This window comes from Chionomys nivalis, chromosome 8, assembly GCF_950005125.1.
Source record: "Chionomys nivalis chromosome 8, mChiNiv1.1, whole genome shotgun sequence".
Taxonomy (NCBI): Eukaryota; Metazoa; Chordata; class Mammalia; order Rodentia; family Cricetidae; genus Chionomys; species Chionomys nivalis.
In genome coordinates, this window is record NC_080093.1 from 41,184,987 (window position 1) to 41,207,768 (window position 22,782).

The 22,782-nt window shown below is 45.1% G+C and overlaps 1 protein-coding gene across 1 annotated transcript in view; it reads right to left on the reverse strand.

Moving 5' to 3' along the window:
- Positions 1-4,489: 4,489 nt before the first annotated feature.
- Positions 4,490-22,782, reverse strand: part of Gna14 (G protein subunit alpha 14) — a 142,919-nt gene continuing 124,626 nt past the window's right edge. Inside the window, exons 3-7 of the mRNA XM_057777998.1 lie at positions 13,852-14,006; positions 10,912-11,040; positions 9,773-9,902; positions 7,039-7,192; positions 4,490-5,857 (exon numbers count right to left, since the gene is read on the reverse strand). Of these exons, the coding sequence (XP_057633981.1) occupies positions 5,667-5,857; positions 7,039-7,192; positions 9,773-9,902; positions 10,912-11,040; positions 13,852-14,006 (759 nt within the window). The 3' untranslated portion in view covers positions 4,490-5,666. The remainder of the gene's footprint in view (positions 5,858-7,038; positions 7,193-9,772; positions 9,903-10,911; positions 11,041-13,851; positions 14,007-22,782) is intronic.

Below are 22,782 nucleotides of genomic sequence, written 5' to 3' on the forward strand. Positions count from 1 at the left end.
ACTGTGTTTGTGTGTGGCGGCGGGAGGGGGGGGGTCTTTCCTGGGGGGGTCTTCCCTGGCATCTGGAGTCCTGGGGTTTTCCATGATTTCTATCATAATCATCTCTTTCCAGTGAGTATCACTCTGCCAGTATCTAATCAGTTAAAAGCATCCACAGGTTGGTGCCCCATTCCTACCAGGTTTTTTTAAAAAGCAAAAAAAAAAAAAAAAAAAAAAGCTCAACCCTGAATTTCCTGTACTTTGGATCACTGTGTTGGTTCATTCTTTAGCTCTGCTAATTGCTCCCTTGTATAGGCCTCTGCATTAGAAAGATGAAGACAAAACGCATGTGCCATATGTACTTATAGGTGTCTGAAACTATCAAGTCTGTCTGTCTGTGCTCCAGGTTTTTTCTTTTGTTTACCTCTGATGCAACTGAAATCCTCCGCGGCAGTGTTTGTCAAATTATAGGTCTTAACCAGTGGGTCATGAAGTCACTCTAATAACTAAAGACAATCACAGGAACAAGAGAACACATAAGAACAAATACTCTTTCTGTTTATAATTTAAAATCACATTTTAGTGTTAGATTTTTTTAAAGTGAATAAAAAGCCTGAAAGACGAGGTCTGTCTGGAGCTGCTGGAGCTGTGGCCATGCATGCCCATGGCTCCCTCCCTGGAAACAGGGTGGTTTGAGTTGTTAGTTTCTTAGGTAGTAAAGAGCAGGCTCAGAGCACAGTGGTCACCCTTAGGGTGAGAAGTCAGGAGAGCTCTTGTTCTACTGTATGAAATATTTTACTTCCCTTTCCTCATAGAAAATCTGTGGAACCAGGAAAGGCATAGACAATTAACTCGGCAGATGACACCCAAAAAGACCACAGACTGTGGTAGAGGTCCTTCACACAGGACCTCTAACTCCCACCTGCCTTCTGTCTGGCTCCTCATGCAGGTGGCGAAGATCCTGACAAACCGGTAGCCAACCATTATTGTAGAACTGGAACTCACCTGCTGAGGTGCGGTACAAATACCAGCACATTTTAACTAAAATACTGCGTTCATTCATTTCCATAAGACCTAAGCAGAAAAGGAAGACTTGCATTTCTTATATCAGATTAATCCAAATTCATCGGTCGTTTTCCATTGGTGCTGCATAGAATCACATATCCTTCCTCACTCTAGAAAAGAACTAGATCTGCCTGATCTTCTGGATATATTTTTGAAGTTTATACTTCATTGTTAACGCTAAAGCATCTGAGTGTACACTAGTTGGCTAGATTGTGTTTTTTTTTTTTATGATCTGTTGTATGTAGTGTAGAGGGTAAGCACTATACCCAACAGCATGACTTCCCCCACTGACCTAGAAGGTGGTGCCTTGCTAAATGAGAAGGGGCTGTGTCCTATCAGAAGCCCTGCTAATGTTTCTTCGATTAAAACCTTTTCTATTTATTGCCTCTTTTGTAAAATAATCTCATGTCATTTAAAAGTATTTTTACTTTAGCATTAAAGGTTCTTGATTTTTCTTAAGCATTATATCATTCTCAAAAGAGGAAAATTTGATTTACCCAAAGCTTGACACATAAGAAATGTAACTTCAGATTTTACAGGTCGATATGAGTATTTTTTTTAAATTGAGGTTTTTTTTAATACAAATATAAATTTGAGTTGTAGTTTAACACCTGCTATGATCTCTTATCAAATTGCCTTGATTTAAAACCTGTCACTAAATACGTTTCTGTGATGGCAGTGCTTCCTTCTAGTAAACTGTCTGTAGCAAGGACCCTCGTGAGGCTGGGAAAATAAAAATGTCTAATGACTAGAAGTGTTACCTACAGCGGAGCGGGATGGAAACCTCAGTGTTTATGATGTCCTCCTACCATCGTTGTTTAATTGACTGTATGCAAGTTGCCAGTGTTTGGGCAGAAAAACATTTCAAAAAGCAACATACTATAGCTTAGAAAGAATATTCTCCGTATCAATACACACAAGCTCACCAATAATTATAAATTATACTTAGAATTAAATTATATTTAGGACCATTTTTTAAGTGGTCATCTCTGTATACAAGTATATTACAGTTAATGAAATTTTGGGGGAAGGTATGCTTTAAAAATACCTTCTTGCTAGTTTTTTAATTGTACAGTTCCATTTCTATGCAATGTCCAGACTAGTGTCTAACTATTTTTATATTGACTTAATAGCCTGTGCTTCTTTGAAATGTTTATTATTATTTGTTGAAAACATGACCATTGGTTATTATAAGTTTTAAAGTATTCCTCATTGCATCAGTATTTCCTTTTCTATTTCTAGTATCTCTTGTATGTAAACATGACCTAATTATCTATTACACTGTGGTTGCCGAAGTTTTGTGTATTTTGATATAGTCTTAACACAGGCATTTCAAATGAGGTTCTTATTTTTAAAACTAATCTTAGTCTTTTTCTTTCTAAAAATTGGCTGGAAATACTAACACTTGAAACACTACTTATTTCTTGGAGGTGGTGATTGCATGCTAAAATGACTACCCAGTGTAACCATATGTGAGTCCAATAAAGCTTTCTGGTCTTCGGTCTGTTTTGATTATTGAATAGAACCAGGAACATTCACCTTCTTTTTCCTGTCTAAAATCTACCTCTCTGTGGCCCAAGTCCCTCAAAGAAATCAGTGTCCCGACTTTTTAGGTGAAGTGGATAGATAGCCTTCTAGCCAAGCATGTTCACCATTGACTAAAAGTTTGAGGAAATACCTGGTGAATGGTTAGCCACCAACTTCAGATGGCTAATTTTTTCTGGCAGTTGTGGTGAGTATATTTTAAAAAGTTAGACTAAGGGAGAATTTCTGCACAACTAATTAATATTGACAGAAATCACTGACTCACTCCTGATATGGAGAGTTAACTTTGCTGTAACTGAAAAAGGTATTTGTTACCATCCTTTGATTTATTCCACACCTTTCTTGCCTTAAAGTCATCAATTTGTATCAATCAAATTTGTTAAGAACTCAATGCTAGAATGTACTCAATGTAGTGATATTTCGTTTATGTTTTAACAAGTAAAGCTTACCTGAAGATCAGAGTACAGAGCTAAGTCACTAGAGGTCAGGGAGTGGTGGCACATACCTTCAATCCCAGGATTTGGGATACAGAGACAGAGGGATCTCTGTTAGTTTAAGGCCACCCTGGGCTACACAAGATTGACTCTGTCTAAAAGAGAAACACGAGCACACACAAAGGTGACCTTTAATCCCAGCACTAGGGAGGTAGAGACAGGAGTGATTTGGCTGAGTAGAGAGAGGAATCTAAGGTTTGGTGGAGACAGTTACAGTCTGAGGATACAATCTGAGGACAGGATCTCCCCTTTGGTCTGAGCATTGTAGAGGTAAAAGGTCTCTAGTGCCTGGCCGCACTACTGCTCTGCTCCTTCAGCTTTCACCCCCATCTGACTCCAGATCTCCTTTATTCAGACCAATTAGAATGCTTGCTATGACTTGAAAAGAGAATCCCACAGTGCTTAACATCCTTGATTCTGAGTCTGTTGATATGCTTCTTTTTAGATTAATTGACTAATGAGACTAGTTAGTCACCTTTAACCATTGGTGAATGTTTTCTTTCTTTGATTTTAAATATCTTGAAGAGCTATCCCTTTGTCTTTCTCTTGATGGCTACATGTTTAAAATAAAATTTAGCATCCGTTTGTCCAGTTCATGTGTTAAGATTGGCTTTCAAAACCTAATGCTACTTTGGTAGAATGTGTTTACCCTTGGAATTGTTCCAACAAGTTGACAATCTGAAGGTCCGGTAACTGAGTATAAGAAAGGCTTAGTTCAGCTCTAGGAATTTAACCATGGGGTTCTGAGCAACAGATATAGCCAATCTGAGAATGTTTATACAGACTCAACTAAGTAAACCTACAGTGACTGGAAGCATCGAGAGTGAAAATGCATAATAGTATACTGACCCTCTGGAACATCCAATCCAGCAGTGCACCACCGAGAGGTTACTGCTTTCCCCATGATGTTACTGGCTCACTGGGAACTGCAGCTTACAACGACCCATCATCTCAAGAGAGTACCAGGCCAAAAATTATTAGCCTGAGAAAGGATCAAAATTCAAAGTACAGTTCCTCTTGGATATATGTCACTTTCTCACTGTTATAAAGGCTAAAGCCTTATAAGTTAGAGACCCTTTGAAAATTTCTGGGAGGTAGATATACCCTAAGTACACACATACCTCCCAATGAGCAGTGGAAACAAAGCCATCCTAGGCCTCCAGTCTGAACCACTCTACTTCCTGGGGATCGGGATCAGTTCTGTTTACTGAGCCAGCTATGAAGGATCTCCAGCATACAGAGTTGAATGAAGACTTACTTCAAAAGGGGGAAACAGGAAAACTGCTGAGTTGTTGATAAGACTGGCATTTTTCATTTGAATACAACCATCCACGAGCTCCAAGAAACACATCATCATCAGTGCTCTTGGTAGAACAGTATATTCTCAGTATCCAGAAAGGCACAGTGTACACATTCAGACATAGCAGATTTGTGATTACCATCAGTTTTGGCAAGGCTTACATGACATTTGTTAAACAAGTTATGCTTTAGCCATTCCATAAGTTTATAAAGACCTGACCATACGCATTAAGATACACACATGCACTATCTAGAGTCCGTTTCTCCTCTCGGTGTAGTCTTCACCACCAAATTGTGGCAAAATTAAATTAGAAGTTGGGATAATATTAATTTGGCTTATAAAGTTGACAAGAATAGAATTACTGTTTTTTTTTTTCTTTTAAGAAAACTTTGCTGGGGGCTTGCACAGCACCCTGGGTTCCATCCCAAGCATCACATAAGCTGATTGTGCTGACATACATCCTAGCACTTACTAACCTGTAAATATCAATGTCAAATCATACAGTTTGAGACCTCTTGATGTCAGGAATAATTAGCAACAGGGTGAAAACTCTCCTGCTCTAATTAGGCTATATATATGAAGACAAGAGAATCAAAAGTTCAAGGTCATCCTCGACTGTACTATGTTTGAGACCAGCATGGAATACATGAGACCCTGTCTCAGAAAAGAAAATAATCTTAGCTGAAGACCAACAATTCCAACAAACACTTGGGGAGTCCAGGCAGAAGGATCAAGGCCATCCTCAATTACATAGCAGATGTGGATTGGAAGCCTGCCTGGGTCACTTAAGGCCTTGCCTTTAAAATTTAAAGAATTAAAATAAGGGTCGAGGGGGGGATGCATAGAAAGTCTTCGGTTGTTCGGTACAAATGTTAGATGAGGGAGGAAATGTAAGAAATATCTTTCAAGGTTTATTTAGAAATCATTAAGTCTATTAAGATTTCTTAGTCACCTGAATTAATCCTAGAGGTCTGAAGGCATGATCTGTAAATTAACAAGTCCTCTCTGTTAGTGATCTGAATAGTGATTGAACATTTTAGTTTAAGAGGGGGGAGGGGTCTCACAGTAGCCTTTTGAAATTCTATAAAATACCAAACTCAGAAATTATGCCTGACCTCACAGCCAAAAGGTAAGTAAAGACAAGAGTTGATGACACTTAAAAGAGTTGGTAGAGCAAGTGTCCTTGAAGTCACACTATTCATCTCTGTCCCTGGGGGCTACGTAATGTCCGTGGAGCCTGGCCCAGAGATCACCCTCTGTCTGGGAGGAGTGGGTCACAGCATTTACACCAAGTTGAATTCCCGGAGGTTTAGTTGTAGGATTGTGTCTTTGACAGCAGCAAACACAAAGCGGATATTCTCAGTGTCTGTAGCACATGTGAAGTGAGAATAGATGACCTTCTCTTTGTCAGGATTCTGGTCTTGATACAGCTTCAGGATAAAGTCCCTGGCGGCTTTCACATCTTGCTTTGGTCCTGGTCATGAGAGGAATAAAGATACAGAATCACCATCATGTCCTCCCACAATCCATTTTTAATGTATTTTCTTATTTCAGATCCTTTTTATTTCATACCTAAGGAAAGGTTACCTGGAATAGTTATTATATTTCATATGAATCTACAAAATGTTTTAAAAATATTTTCTGTTTCACGGAGTATATATGCATGTATACATACATGTGCCCAGAGAACAATTCCATGTTATCGTCGGGAATGCTATGCACCTCCATTGACAAAGATCTTTCTTTGGCCTACAGCTCACCAACTAGGCTAGACTGACTGGCCAGCAAATCCCAGTGGTCTGCCTGTCTCTGTGATTATAAATTCTCATTATCATGCCTGCTTTTTTAGGTGAGTTCTAAGGATTTAACTTGGTTATATGCTTGCTTCCAAAGCAAATGTTTTTACCAACTGAACCAGCCATTCCCTTGCCCAATGTTTGGTCTTTTTAAAGTGTCTACTGGTATCTAAAAATTGTACTGTAAAGTGATTTGTCTAAAAATAGTGGCCTAGTTTTGTTTTCTAACCACTAACTTGTACAGACAGGCAGCTGTGGGCTGGGGGAGGGGGGTGTGGCGCAGAAACTAATGTTATTAGTTTTGTTTTAAAGCCTGACAGTTCGAAACTATACTGCCAGAGTGTTTAATCAAAGGAGGGTATGCTGAAACACTAACATGTAATGCCAATTTCGAGAGTATACTATTTGAGACATCTTGTGCCAGGAGTGATTAGTGAGCATGAGAACTGTCCTGTCTTGAGCAGGTTACATACATGAAGACTCCAGCACCCCACAAAGCAGCATGTGCTCCGACTGAAGCTGCAGGAGCCAGCTCTGCCAGAGAAAGCTGAGTGAATGCATATGCATCAGAATGACCAGGCTGCCAGGGCAACAGAAAGCGGTGGTACCCTAGTGCAAGCTGTAGACAGGTGCAGAAGGGTTTCCTAAGTGAGGCTCCCAAGTTGGGGCCTCACCAGTCAAGTGGAGTAAGCCAAATGAGCTGGCAAATGTATCCAGGCCCTTGCAGTGGCAGGTGTTGAGGTGAAAACACTATGAGAAGCATAATTTGAAGGGGGAACATGAGAGCCATCAGGGAGGCCCCCAGAAAGCTGGGGAGTCAATGAGGCTGGTGTGAGAGCAGCATTCCCCAAATACTTACCTGTGTATTCTGGGAAATAACTAATTAGATGAGAGTACATGATTTTCTCTTCCAAAAGATCCTTCTTGTTTAAGAACAAAATTACAGATGAGTTCAGAAACCAGGGGTAGGTGATGATGGTTTTAAACAAGGCTTTGCTCTCTTCCATACGGTTCTGGGGAGAAACCAAGTTAGGATAAGTCATAAAGAAAAGCAAGACTTGGAAACAGCATGCTAGGAGGCTGGGTACGTCCATCAGTCCTCTCCCCTTAGGGTCACTGTTCTTAAAATGGCAAGAATGCGGGTCCATCAGACCTGCTACCGTTTGCCCTTCCACCCTGCCCTCCCACACACACCTGATTTTCTCAGCATTTTTGGAGCACTAACTCTTCTCTTGCCCTAAACAAGGTTCTTGTGCATACTTGTGCCTCAGGAGCATTGGAACACAGGAGGACCACAACCCTGAGCCCTCAGGCCTGGTCAGAACAGAAATAACACTGCAGAGCGCCTTAGCCATGCTTTACAATCGGATGTTGTCCCAATTTCCCAATTTAGTGGGTGACCACAGCATCCCAAAAATTTAACTTTCCCAAGTCCATAGAGACATGAGTCATGTGACAGTTGTACTCATGAACAATAATTTTAAACAACACATTTTTTTTCCCTAAGGAAAAAAGAAAGAACTTTCCTTTAGAGGAAGAAACAACCCTAAACCATTGACGCTCCGCACACGCTCCAAAGGGATGTGCCGTGATTGTACTTCCCTACAAGCCCACACCTGGCCGTTCTCCCGCTCTGAAGACTGAAGTACAGAAAGTTATCGGAAAATTAACCCATTCACTTTTAGAGATTCTCTAAAGTTTAGAATTATCTTAATCTCCAAAGGAAAAAAAATCTGTATGGCAGAATAGATGGATCCAATGCATATCTACAAGTAGAAGGAACGGGGAGGAATAACAACCATTTACATGCTCTCCAAACACCGGATTCCTATAACTTTTGTAGGAGAAACGAATATGTTTAATTTCTAAGAATATTGGACTGGGCTCTTGGTGCTCTGAACACACAATCCTTTGACTCTTCCGAGAAATACCACAAGTAACTCCTAAGAATTCCTATTATTTTTTATGCTGAGAACTATCTCTTGAAATTCCTCTTGGGAGAGCTACAGCATCCTCTATTACTTTGATGGCACAAGTAAATGCGTTCACCCTCCCCTAATTAACTAATATAATGGAACTCCTCGGAGAGAAGCTTTCACTCAAGAGGTACAAGATATGATTTGTTCATGGGCCAATGCTTAATCCTGGCAGCACACTGATGGTTGACATCCCTGTCCTTGAAACAAGAGCCAAGAAATCTTGCATACATTAAGAGGACATTGGCCAGGCGGTGGTGGCGCACGCCTTTAATCCCAGCACTTGGGAGGCAGAGGCAGGCGGATCTCTGGGAGTTCGAGGCCAGCCTGGTCTACAAGAGCTAGTTCCGGGACAGGCTCCATAGCTACAGAGAAACCCTGTCTCGAAAAACCAAAAAAAAAAAAAAACAAAAAAAAAAAAAGAGGACATTGGTATTCTTCAAAAAATAACCTTACGAAGTGACCACTTTCTGTCAGAGCATCTAATGGAACTAGAGCCAGCCAGCACCTTGCAGCTTTGCAGGAGGCACAGTACCTGCCTGGACTGGGCCAGCCCCAGATGCCTGAATGAGACCTTGCAGGGGAGTAAGGCCAGATGCAGTCTCAGGTGCTGCTCTCATCTCTGAACTGCTCCATGTGTGGGCACCCCTGCTCTGACAGCTCAGAGAGCCTAGTTTGGGAGCGGCATTCTCTGGAGGCTGAGGGGTCTGCTCAGATGGTGTCAGAAACAGACTGGGCTCGGGAGAGCTAGCATGATGAAGCCACAGGTTCAGTCCACATAATGGCACACAGGTGTAATCCCAACACTTAGGAGGTGTAGTGGAAGGCTGGAGGATAATAAAGTGAAGGTTACCCTTTGCTCATAGTCAGTTTGAGGCCAGCTTAGGCTGCACAAGACCCAGTCTTGAAAGAGGTGGGATGGGGGAGAATTGTTAGACAATACTGTATGTATTAGGGTCTCTGAAGGGACTTGGAAATGAAACTACCCCTTTGGAACCCAAAAAATATAGCTGTAGCGCAGAACCCAAAAGGCAGTAATTTTATTTTTTTTTTGCCAACACGCCACCAGCAGTAAGAATCTTAGCTTTGTGTATGTAGGTTGGATTTTTACATGATTTCTAAGGGCTGACTTGGTAAACTGAGCTCTCTTGACCCAGTCTGCTTCTTCCTATTTTCCACCCTTCATGACCCATGACACTTACCTGGGCAGGTGGACTTTGTGAACATCCTTACTCTCAGACCGTAGCCACCATCAGTCAACTAAATCAGAGTCTGGTATTTGACTCAGGAAATGTTCCTTAGGAAATTCTGGGCAACTACCTTGGATCTAGGGTCCTGGTCCACAACTCTCAGTATGCAGTAGGCTGCACCATTTAAGTTCGTCACACGAAAATGAAGTCTCTTCTGGTTGGTTTGTGCTTGTCTTTGCCTCCTGAGTGCTGTGCCACCAAACCTGGCTCTGAAATCTCAGGATGTAGTTTGTTGTTAAGTGACATGTGACAGTATTTAAGTTGCAGGGGACTATGGGAATGGGTCTGCAGTGCACCAGAAGCTGCATTAGTAACAGATACCTGAGCGCCGGCTTCTAGAAAGTTACCACCCCACCCCGCAGCATACCTCATTGTCACACTCGGCCAGGACCTGGTCATATTCACTCAGAGCAACCAAGAAAATGATGGAGGTGACGCTCTCAAAGCAGTGAATCCACTTCCGTCGTTCAGAGCGCTGGCCACCGACGTCCACCATCCTGCTCAGCGGAGAGAGACGGTCAGAGTTGGAATGCAACAGCTCCGGGAAATGGGATGCAGGTCATTACACCACGGAGTTAGTAACCTTTGTGGTCCTCGGTGATTCAGAGGGAAGGGGTTCTTAAGGTTAGTGTTAGAACAGTGCTGCCCTGGGCACTGGGGAACCATTGGTGGATTCCAGGCAAAGGACTCAGATGGAACCTTCCTGGGGATACTGGGGAAGAACCAGCTGCGGCAGTCCTTTACTCCAGCCGCCCACACCAAGTCCTAGGACACAAAAGGGACAAAGGCAAGCCATCTTCCTGGGACCTCTTCCGCAGGTCCTGTATTTAAATGTATGATTTGTATTGTGTCTTTCAGGATTGTGTGTGTGTGTGCGTGTGACATGAGAGCCTGAGGCCAAAAGAGGCCACTGGGTCTCCTGGAGCTGGAGTTACAGGTAGCTGTGAGCCACTCGGTGGAGGTGGAGGCATTTCAACCCAGGCCCGTGGCTCTGAAGGCAAAGCCTGGCCACCAAAACTCTGGAAAACTCATTCTGAGATGCCTGGGAGGTTGTAAGCAGCCTTTGAAGTTGAAAAGGTTTAAACCCACTAGTCAGCTAGGGAGAGAGTTCTTATTAAATGAGACATGGAGAGTATTTTTATACCGCCCTCTCCATGTGACAACGCTGAAGGAGAGCTAAACAGAACCACAATAGTGGTCTCCGTGTGGGAGGGCGAGAAAGGTGTGCAATGATTGTCGTTAGAAAGGATAGAGGGATAATAGGTACACGAGCTTTGAGGGGTTGGAGAGGAGGCTCAGGGGTTAAGAACTCCCGTTGCTTTTCAAAGGGCCTGAGTTCAGTATGAGAACCCACATGGTGATCCAGTCCCAGGGGATCTGATGCCCTCGTCATCTCCAGTGACTCCTGCACACCTGGCACACACACACACACACACACACACCCCTCAGGACATGTCCCCTGAACAGATTGACCCTTAAAGGCCTCTGTCTGGGAGACAGACTTACCGGAAGATGATGTTCTCCAAGTCAAATGGATACTCTATGATGCCGGTGGTGGGCACCCGAACACGAAGGACATCCTGTTGCGTTGGCACGAAAGAGGGCATGGCGATTCGGTCAATGTCAGTCAGGTAACTGTGACATTAAAGAGTTGAGATGCTGAGGCTCCGTTGTGAGAAAGGAAAGCAGCCTTCCCTGCTCAAGGGAAGTCCTCCCTGACCACAGGGCCCCCACAAGACTGGGAGGTCAGCAGTAATACGCAGAGGTGACTATGCCAGGCCTCGATCCTCCCAAGACCATTCTGAAGGGGTCAGGATTCAAGTAAATCTGGAAGCCTTCTGAGAATGCAGGCTACCCCATCCCAGTTCCCAGTTGCATCATCTCTGTGGCCATGAGGGAAGCAGCAACCTAGAGACCAAGAAGGTGGGAGACGATACTGGCCCCTCACCCACCAGACCCACCCACTTGCCTCCACCCAAGAACTTTAATAAATAGACATTGTTCTCCGAAGGCTCCGATCAGTGATAAGAACAGCTTCTATGAAAATACGCGGTTGTCAAACAGGCCATGAAACAATTCTCTCAAAATAAGAACATTTTCCTGTTAAGAACGCTGGGAAGTGAGACATCTAAAATAATCCAAAGTCTGTCTCATGGTATTTGGTATTTATGTGTAGTAAAGTTCTGACTTTAAAATACATGTGTTTTTTTTTTCTAAAGTCAAATAAAAGAATGCCTTTAAAATACACTTCACCAGGGAGTGTAACTCAGTTTTCAGAGTACTTGCCTAGCATGCACACAACACTGGGTTAAAGCCAGCACGTCCTGCAACATGGCAGCACATGCCTGCAATCCCAGCACTCAAGAGGTAGAGATAGGAGGATCGGAAGTTTAGGGTTCTGCGGAAACACATGGAGAGTCCAAGGCCGGCCTGGGCTAGAGACTGTGTCTTCAAAAAAATCACTTAAGTCCTGAGGTCTTTTGTGATTTTTAAGTCCTCAGTATCTGGGCCAGTTATCATACTAACTGCCATGGGATCACAGCGCTGGTAACCAAATAGCTCAACTTTTACTCAATAGCTCTTACTATACCTAATTTATCAGTTCGTCTTATGCTGCGTCTGTATAGGGAAAAACATAGAATACAATGTCATCATCTGCGATTCGGGGCATCTGCTGGGGACTCTGAAAGTGGCCCCAAATTATGAATGGGTGAGAAGGGAGACACACCACAGTGATGGGTTGACTGAAGAGTGATTAGAACAACAGACTGTGCCGCTCCTGAGATTAGAGGGCGTTGGTTGGTAGCCACATAGCCCTTAGCATGCTATCTGGTACACTCACCTGGGCAGTATAAATACAATCTAAGCCGGCCGATGGTGGCGCATAGCCTTTAATCCCAGCACTCGGGAGGCAGAGGCAGGCGGATCTCTGTGAGTTTGAGGCCAGCCTTGTCTGCAAGAGCAAGTTCCAGGACAGACACCAAAGCTACACAGGGAAACCCTGTCTTAAAAAAAAAATGCATATCTAAAAACGCAGACATTACTCGCAGATGACCAAGAACCACAGGCCTAAACCAAGAAAATGCACAAATAACTTAGGCCATCAACCTTTTCTTTCTTTCTTTCTTTCTTTCTTTCTTTCTTTCTTTCTTTCTTTCTTTCTTTTTTAAGTCAGGGTCTAGCCTAGGGTCACAGGCTGGCTGGAGATCCTCCTGCTCCTGCCTCCCCAGGTTGCTATGCCAGGCCTGTGCCACCACACCTACTGACTCTCAGGACTGGCATCTGTCTGCCTTTATTAACTGCTGTTGTCTTCTGTATAATCCGTTTACCTACCCAGCCGTCCCGACATGCCTCCCAGTGAACTTGCTTAAGTTTTCAAGATTTCCACTGAATTAGTTCTACAGCAGTTCTGGTAAGCTTTCTCCAAATGGGTCTAAACCCACAACGCTGTCACAACACCAGCAACAGCAGGTCGCTTCTGGGAGGGAATGGGGGTGGGGAGTGGCTGAGAGCAGCCCCTGACTCCTTAGACTTTCTTCCTCCCTTCTCCATTGCCAACGTCGTGGCTTCTTTTCTTCTCCTGACATCATGTGTTTTGCTGATGTGGTTGGATCAGCTGTTCCAACCTAGAATGAATTGCACACTGCTTGGGATGAATGTCTAGGCAAGGTCACTAAAGCCACAGAAACTAATGCCTTTCCTGACAGCTGTTTTGTCCGGTTTGAGCTGCCTCAAGAGAAGGCCAACACTTACGAGAAATCGGGTGTTTTGGGGGTGGAGGTGTCATGGTCCTGGGAGGAGGGACAGCAGTATGGAGGAGGGGAAAAAAATGAGCTACAGAAGTACAAACAGACAGTAACCCAAGAAATAATCTGTGTGCTCAGTCACCTACTGGATGACACACAGTCCCAGGGGACTCTTAAGAAAGGGAAACGTTGCAATCTTTCCAACGTGGTGTGCAATAGAGATGGTGGCGGGATGATGGTTTAAAGCGTTATGGATCCAAAATACGTAAGAGGTAGACTTTCTGAAAGGGTCAAAAAGTTGTGTGCTGGTCCTGCAGATACCGATGTCTACCACTAGAGGGTAGCACAAGACCAGTGGCTGATTTAAGTAAAGCCTACACCTGCCTGTGGTTTCCAAAGGAGTATGTCGAGAAGAAAGGGAACCGCCAGAGGCAGGTGTGTTCTTTGCTTAAGTTACAATTCCAGTACCAAAACTTAGATCCATTCTGCTAAGGGAATTTCCAATTTAATTAGGTGGGCAAAAGTGGGTACTGACCCCAGGGTACATATAGGAACCCACAGAAAATTAGGAGAGAAAATGCTAAGAGTCAGAGCCAGGGGTCGGGAAAGACCACCCCCTTTCCTCAGAGCAGGGAGTGAAGTCTTGCAGAGTTGGCCTAAGGGCAGTGTGGCGGCGACTGTGTCGGGGCGGAGTACTCACTACTTAGCGGAGTCTGACAGCTGGTATTCCCGCCTCCTGTCGTAACACTCCTGGATTCCCGGATCCAGCCACAGCTGCTTGATGGCTGCCACCTGGTCCTGGGAGAGTGCCGAGACTTTGTCTACTTCCACTTCTCTGATGATCTGGGCATTTTCCTAGTCAAAGGAAAGAAAACATTGCATGAAGCAAAGGCCAGGCTAGCAGATGTAGGGATAATCTTGCTCTGGATCCTGGGTCGAGGGTTCCGATAGGTACGGGGCTGTGCGCAGCAAGTCCTCAGAAACTGGTAGACTGCGTGCAACAATTTGACTGCGCAGTCTGGGGAGGTAAACCGCAGATGACACCAGATCTGCGCCTCAAGTCCAGCGATACTGAGACAGCTGCTCAGAGGCAGCCCTCAATAGTGAACAGAGACATGTCTGCGGTGCCGTCTGCTCATTACAACATCTGTGTAGCCAGTGCATACACAAACTGTTGCATTGGTGGCGCAGCAGGGTTGTGTGGTAGAAGTGTCCTCCTGCCCCCCGGGTACAAGAACAGGGGCATACTATCTCTGAGAATGAAAAATCCATGCCAATTGTCAGTCGGATATTTTTCTCTTCCCTAAGTCTTTTTCTTTTTTCATTGTATTTAATTTTTTGAAGTGGATTTTACTATGCAGAGCAGCATTATGTTCAACAGAAAGCTTCTACTCAACAGCAAGTTCCCACATTCCAACCATATAGTCCCGTGAATCACTGCGCACCGAGGAACCGCTCCCAAAGCACCTGCTTTGCACACTAATCTCTAGACTGCGTTGATTACACAATTATTGCTCTATTATCACACTAATGATTATAGCCAGGAGCTCTGCGAGAGCATACACCCAATAAATATTTCTCATTTACAAAACTAGCACATATCCACCTCACAGGAGCCTCTGCATCTAGTCCTCCCACTGTCGTTAGCCAGGGAGAGTGATGGCGGGTCCTGGGGAGCCTTGTGTGGAGCAGAGGCACTGTCCCAACCTCCTCACTCCCCACTGCCACTCTGTCCTTCCCAGGCAGGCTCAGATGTTTTCCTCCGACCCTACGGCTACCTCTACCCTCTACACTTAAAATGGTCATGCACCTCTGTCTTCAAACTAGTGTAGCACAAATTCTAATTGGTCTTAATGATAAAATCTCAAAGTCAGCTATCAGGGGTGAAAGCTGAAGGCTCAGAGAAGCAGAATGGTAGCCACTAGAGAGTTCTTGCTTCTATCAATGCTCAGACCAAAGGGGCAATCTTATTTCTACGAACCCTCAGACTGCTACTGTCTCTACGAATCATCAGACTGCTACTGCCTCTACAAAACCTCAGACTACATCTGAGCTCCAGTCTTTTCCTCCCTTCTATTCCTCTCTCTGCCCAGCCATATCACTCCTGTCTCCACCTCCCTAGCTCTAGAACTAAAGGCCTGTGACCCCAAGTGCAGTATCACCTTTGTGTGAGCTCTGTTTCTCTTTTAGACAGATTTTTTTCTCATAAAACTCAGGATGGCCTTGAACTCACAGAGATCCATCTGCCTCTGTCTCCTGAGTGCTGGGATTAAAAGGTGTGTGCCATCACTACCTAGACTCTCTGGCTACCTAGTGACTTAGCTCTGCACTCTGACCTTCAGGCAAACAAAATATCCCCACAAACAAGTCTGAAAGCTCCACAAGAGCAGAGGCAATGCCTTACTTACTCTCTTATCTTGGCGCCCAATGCAGTGCTTGCAAGTAGAAGGTGACTTCCACTGACATGTGAACTACCCCAGACCCTTACACAAATGTTGAGAGACCAAAAAAAGGAGCTAGAGCCGGGGATGAGTGAAGGAACGGGTCTGTATTTCCACCAGAGGATGCCGAGGGAAGGAAGAAGGGCGCTGGTCCATTCCTGACACCTCTGGCACCATGAGTTGACTGTGCTGCCCATTTCTGCCAGCCCTTCCCAGGGGCGGGACCAGGGAGTCTCTTGGCTATACATTTCACGTGACATTCCCTCTCCTAAGATGTTTGGACGTCACCTGAACCGTCCAGTCCTAGGGTGGGGAGTCATGTTTAAGGTGTAACTCATCAGAGGGTCTGAAAGCTTCATCCCAACCCTTAGGTAGATAGTTGACTCTCGTGCTCTCCAGGAATCAGTTCCGGGACCCCCCATGGACACTCAAACCCAAGGATGATCAAGACCTTCGCTAAGATGTCACAGCATCTATGTAGGACCTACTCACAACTACTAAACCATCAGTAAAAACTTTGTAAAGTGTTATACAAGTCTTTCTTAGGCACTTGTACAAACTGAGGCCTGAAGGCCACATACAACCCAAAACAGTTATGATTACAGTCTGACAGAAAATAACAAACAAACTTACTTAAAACATCATGAGGTTTTTTTCCCAGTTTTTGTAACCTGTTTGCATAACTCCTAAGTATGACCTTTGTAGATGATGTCATGTTACAATGTCAACATGTCAGGCACTCCTGGTAGAGAATGATGATGAGAAAGAGTCATTCCGCGGTACAACCTTTAATCCATCACTCTGAAGGCAGAGGCAGGCAGATCGCTGAGTTCCAGATCAGCCTGGTCTGCCAAAAGGATTGCAGGACAGTCAGAGGCTATACAGAGAAACCGCATCTCAAGAAACTGAGGTGTGTGTGTGGGGGTGTGTCTGTATATTCAGGACAGGCCTGGGATTTCACTTTTCAAGTATTTTAAACCTAAGGCTGTTAGAATCACAACGTGGAACCCACCAAGAGGAAGAGCTCACTATGTGGTGGTGTGTGATATTTTGCTTGCATTCTGACAATAAAGTTTGCTTTGAATCAGAGAGCAGAGGTAGCTACTAGCTGGACAAAACTAACCTTAGCGGTCTGGGAGAACTGAGGACAAATAGGGAGACAGGAAGCAGTAGGGTGGGGCTTAGAGAGGGTCTCAGCTCTTTTGGATACGGGAATGAAAGAGACAGGAGGTCACTGGCTGCTCTCTGATGCTCCTCCGATCATTCAGGTTCCTATCCTTATGTCTGATAAAATTTTTACTGATAAAGAATAATTGATAAACACTTCAGTGGGGTCTGTGAGAGCTGCCCCTTGGGTGACCTCTTCTTTAGGGTTAGTTGAGTTGCATGTGCCCAGAGACCTTGTGATGTGTCCTGTGGGAAAACGGGGTTTCTTGCCTCTGACTTCCTCCTTCTCCGACTTTTAAGTGTCCTTAGCTTCAGCTTTGTATTTTTTTTACAGGAGACAGCTCACTCAAACAAGCAGAAGATCTCATTCTCTTTCCGTTTCTGTTCTTTATCTAGGTTTGTGTCCGTGGTCTTAGCAAGACAGACTTATTTATTTATTTCACACCTCTTCTCAGTCCTGTAGGAGGGCAGCTTCACTGTACACTGTTACTCAAGGGTCATGCCAGGCTCACGCCAGCGTGTAGCTCTAACGAATGTCTGGGGCCCTGGAGTCCTCCACACCTGCAGACAAGGAAGAATGTGGACCAGTGGGCAGGAAGTTCTGTGAGCAAGTCTACGTGGAGAAGACATCGCTTCTAGAGACAATTCATGAGTCAAAGTACCCACTGAGTGTGGAGGAGGCAGGGAAACCTGGCTTCTTGGACTCACATGGAAGAGGAAGTGAAGCTGGGTGAAAGCTGAGCAAGGACTGTCCCACTTACTGACCCACAAAACCTCTTTGCCACGGTGACGCCTCTATAATTCTAAGGTAGCCAGTAAAACTACAACTAGTGGCCAAATCCAGCCCCCGACTTGGTGTGTGTGAACACCTGTGCCTGTCACACTGCCTCCTTTCACGCTGACCACAGCAGTGCCAAGTTGCTGGTCAGAACCCAGATGTGTAAGGCTTGAAACACCCCCTTGGCCATTCACAAAACAATGCTTGCTAATCCCAGAAATAGCTGGATAATTAAATGCGTCCACACAGCACACCACTGTCCCTCGATTCCTAAATCAGTCATCTGGGGTCCACTTTAGGAAGGAACCACTGCACTGGGTCCTAACGGGTACAAGAATGTGACTGGAAAACGTCTAAGCTGTTCTCATATTCAGCCTGATGGTCCCGCAGAGAAGATGCTCACAGACATCCAGAGTGGGGGAGAAGAACCATAGAAAAATGAACTCAGTGAGTATGAAGGGAGAAGGAGGGGAGGAGGGGAAGGGAGGAAGAAAGAGAGACAGAGAGATAAGAGGGAGAAAGGGAGGGGAGGGGTATTCTATCTATACAAATGTATCCACTCTAAGACTTCCAAAGAGCAATGGCCTGCCAGGGGCCTTGCCCTGGAGCGAAATGAAACGAAAGTACCACCCAGGGGGAAACACTGAAAAGGTTCTGATTTTGATTCTTTTTATAAAATATGGAGAATTTTCTAACTATTTCACTTGAATTACTTCTTTAAGGAAGCCATGATGGTGTGTACTAGTCACCCAGAGGTTTAATACCACACTGCTTGCTTTTTATAAAGTCTTTATGTTGTGTCAGTTAGCTCAGGGCCAGTGAACATGAAATCCCAGACGTCATGCTGACCTCAGCGGAGGTGGACACTCCGCCCCAATTCTACCTAGACTACTGTCCTTTCACTAGAAGCCAGTGACCTGTCTCCAAAGAGGACTTCTACACAGTTCTAAATCATTCCCATCTCCCGGATGTTGTGAAATATTTGTTTGATGATGCAAAGATGTGTTGCATTCTTTATGTTGCGTTTGTTTAACTCTGTGAAGCTATGTTAGTTTGTCTGTCTAAAACACCTGATTGCTCTAATAAAGAGCTGAACAGCCAATAACTAGGCAGGGAAGAGAAATAGGTAGGGTGGCAGGTAGAGAGAATAAATAGGAGGAGAAATCTAGACTGGAAAAGTGGGAGGAACAAGAGAAGGAGGACAGAGGCCAGCCACAAAACAAGCCATGGAGTAAAAAGGGAAGAAAGACATAAAGAATTAAGAAAGGTAAAAACCCCAGAGACAAAAATCATAGTTAAAGAGAAACAGGTTAATTTAAGTTAGAAAAACTGGCTAGAAACAAGCCAGGCTAAGCCTGGGCATTCATAAGTAAGAATAAGTCTCCATGTATTTATTTGGGTGATAGATGGCAGACCCCCCCACCCCAAAAGTAAAACAAACCAACTACATCCTAAAGCAGGTTTCATGAACAACCAACGGCAAATGGAGGGAAACCCCTCTGTTGAACAATTGCCACTAGGTAGAGCCACACTGAAGAAGCAGCATTGAGAAGCACCAGGCCAGAGCCCGTATCTGGATTTCTCAGCTTCAAGCCCACCTTAGGGCCAGGCACAGTTCCAGAATTCTTGCAGATACTTCTACTGCTTCTGAGCATCTCCCTCCTCCTGGGCATGCAGCAAGAAAACTCACGGGGAGGGGAACAAAGGCATTAGAAACTGGAGCTGGTTAGGAAATGGCATTCCAGCCGTCCATGGCCCTCTACGTCTGGCAGCCATTGAGAAAACACGAGGATTCTGGTTCCCGCTGCTCCCTTCCTGTCTTCAGTTGGGTTCATCTCACTGTTCCTGACACGCAAACTGGTTCAAACCGGCTCAAACCTGTTACGACTAGGTCAAACCAGTTCCAACCGGTTTAGACCCATTCAAACCAGCTTCAACTAGTTTGACCAGGTCCCAAATGGTTCAAACCGATTTCGACCAGTTTAGGTTGGTCCCGATCAGTTCAGACAAGTCTTGGCCGGTTCTGACTCAAACCGTTTCTGACTGGTCCCGACCAGTTCAAAGCGGTTCCGACCGGTCTAGACCAGGTCAAACCGGCCCCAACTGGTTCAGACCGGCTCAAAACCGGTCACGACCAGTTCAAACCAGTTCCAACGAGCTCAAACCAGTCCCCCCGGTTCAGGCCAGCCCAAACTGGCCACAACCCGTTCAAACCAGTTCTGGCTGGTTCAAACCAGTTCAGACCGATTCAAACCAGCCCTGATCAGTTCACGCCAGTTCCGACCGATTTAGACTGGCTCAAACTGGTCACAACCAGTTCAAACTGGTTCCAACCGGCCCAAACCAGTCCCAACCGATTTTGACCCACTCAAACTGGTTCCGGCCAGTTCTGACTGGTCCCAGCCGGTTCAGACTGGTCTAGGCCAGTTCCAACTGGCTCAAACCAGTTCTGACCGGTCCTGGCCAGTTCAAACTGGTTCCGACCGGTTTAGACCGGTGCAGAGCAGACTATGTGGGTCTTCCATGTCAAAACATTTCCACTTTCCAGGGCTATTGTCGGCACCAGAAAATATAACATGCTTAGCTCAGACCTGGACACAGGAGACTTCCAGCAGAGGCCAGCAGAGGGCACTGGATCCCCTAGAGCTGGAGTCATGGACCACTGTGAGCAGCCTGATGTGTCCTTAGAAGTTCATGAGGGCTCGCAGCTCACAGGTCCTGTGTGTGCTCTGTTTAGCTAAGCTTCCTTCCTTTGTATTAGGAGAGGTCACTTATTCTACAGTGAGTGCTTTTTAAAAGTAGATAATTTTATGGTTCCAATGTTGTGTACAAGAAAATAAATTAAAAAGAAAATCATCACACAAAGTGAATAATTATTATGTGACATTCTAGAGTTTATTATGAGCAGTATCTCACTTAGTCATTACAATTCTAGGGAAGTTAATAACTTAATATCCCTACATAAATGAAGACTAGTGAAGGCAAAAGAGAGTGGAACAGGGCTCAGGGCTTTAGCAGTCATACCATGCTCTTTTAAATATATTAATATTTTAAAGGGAGGAAGGAGTGTGGAGATGGTTGCCTATTCAACCCTCTTGGCTGAGAAGAGAGCCATAAGTGCTAGGCCTATGGACGTGTGACCAGAGAGTTGTTTTTGCACACCATGTCTAGCGACTGCTCTGCTATACTCTAGTTCTTTGGAGGACAAAACTCAATTTCCCTCTTAAAGGAGAGAAGGCAGTCTAGAGAGATGGCGTATCAGTTAGGAGCATTACTGCTCTTACAGAGAATCCAGTTTCCGTTCCCAGGACCCACAACAGGCTACTCACAATGGGCTGTGACTCCAGCTCCAGGAGAATCCAGCGCCCTCTGATGGCCTCTATAGGCGCCTGCACTCACATGCACATACCTATTCACAGACATACACAATTAAACGTAGAATTTTTCCTCCTCCTCATTCTTCTGCTAAGAAAGGAAGAGGCATTCAGAGATAAAAGAAAGTTTCTACAGGAGTGGAAAAAAATCTGTTCGGGAGCATTTAATGCCAGCTGTTTTTATGCAAAAGACTTTGAAATGCTTTCCTTAAAAGAGGGCGGAAAGTCAAGGTTAGTAGCACACAGCCTGAAGGTGCACCCTTGATGCCAGCCCACACAGTCTTTAACTCTATCTCTGAAGAGTATGACTGTGTGCTTTTCTTGTCTTGTTTGTTTTAGAATTATTACGTAGCCCATGCTGTCCTCAAATGTATGTTCTTCCTGCCTCTGCCTCCTGAGGATATAGGCAGCAGGCACGCTACGCTAGCACACATGGCTCGAGAAAGAGTCCTTTCGACAGTCACTAATGTGCATTAGCAGTTAACATGAACATCAGTATCAATATGTTTGCAGAAAAATAAGCATCAGCGACTATCAGGGACCATAAACAGTGCGGAAACGCAAGAGCACGGGGCCACAGGTCACATTCTTATGACTCATGTCTCCACCTAGTGGCCTCTTCTGTAACTGCACGTCTGTTGACAGAAACAGTACTTCATGCAGGTAGCTTTGTACGCTGCGCCCATAAAGCCTCAGGCAAACTGCACGACTGAGGACTGACTACATTGCAGTCTCTCTCTGAGGTAACATTAGCCTAATGACCCAGACAGTCTCATCCTTTAAGGAAAGAGGGAAAGAATGAGTTAGATTCTAATGGAAGATATTCTGTTGGGGCCACTTTTGAAGCTAACGAAACAATCCCCCAGATTTGGGTGCCTTGGAGGACCGGCTTCTATCAAATCCTCTGAGGTGTTTGAAGGTGATGAGAGGGTCCACCAGTAGTGAAGCATTTGAGGTTCAAGGATGAGAAAAGCTGTCCCTGGCGCTAAGGCCTCAAGGCTCTACCACTAGCTTTTGCTGCTGTATGCATAGCCACCCATGAAGGCGGCCCGTTTCGTTGTGCACTAGGGCCTACGTGTGGCTGAACTACTCATTTTGGAGGATTGTGTTCCTAACAATTGTTTCCCGTTGCTTCTCTTTCATTGCAAAAACACACTCACATCCGGGCAATAGACCCCACGCCACCCGCCACCCTTCGCAGCTCGGTGATGGTTTCAGCCGGGTGGGTTCATCCTCCACATCAAAGCTGGCGCGTTTGAAACTCAGATGTCGCAACACATCTCTAGAGAGCCATCCGCCAACAATTCCACCCTCACCGCCTTTATTTTCGGGTGCCTCACTTTTTCCAGTCTTTTCAATAGGTTGAAAAACTCCTAAGCAGACAACAAATATGTGGGGCACAGCTTGCTTTAATAATGTGTTTTGGAAATGGTTTTAATGCTGGATGCATGCTTGGTGGTTGTTTTCCTTTTGCAGTGAGAACCCACAGGCATTTCGGCCTAGGAACGGAATGGAGGAAGCAGGAGGTTCTCGTTTCCCAAGGACCCCTAGTCCTCTGCTCCGTGGAAAGCCTCTGTTCCTCCCCAGCCCTGCAGGCCTCAGAGCCCAAGCCTTGCCCTCAGGCTAGAGAAGACATAAAAAGAGGTGACGACCTCGGGTAGCAACCAGCTTTTCCTCTGCTAGCTCTGCCCGCTCCCGTGGAAAGCAAAACCAGCTCAGAGCGTACAACTTTGAAGGGGCTGAAAAGCTTTCGGAGAACTCAGGGTGTTCTGCAGTATGTGAGGCTGGATGCTGCCTTGGTCAAATCCTGGTTGTGGTTAGACAGAGCGCCAAGGACCGGACTGACTCATGCCCATAAGGCTGTGGTGTCT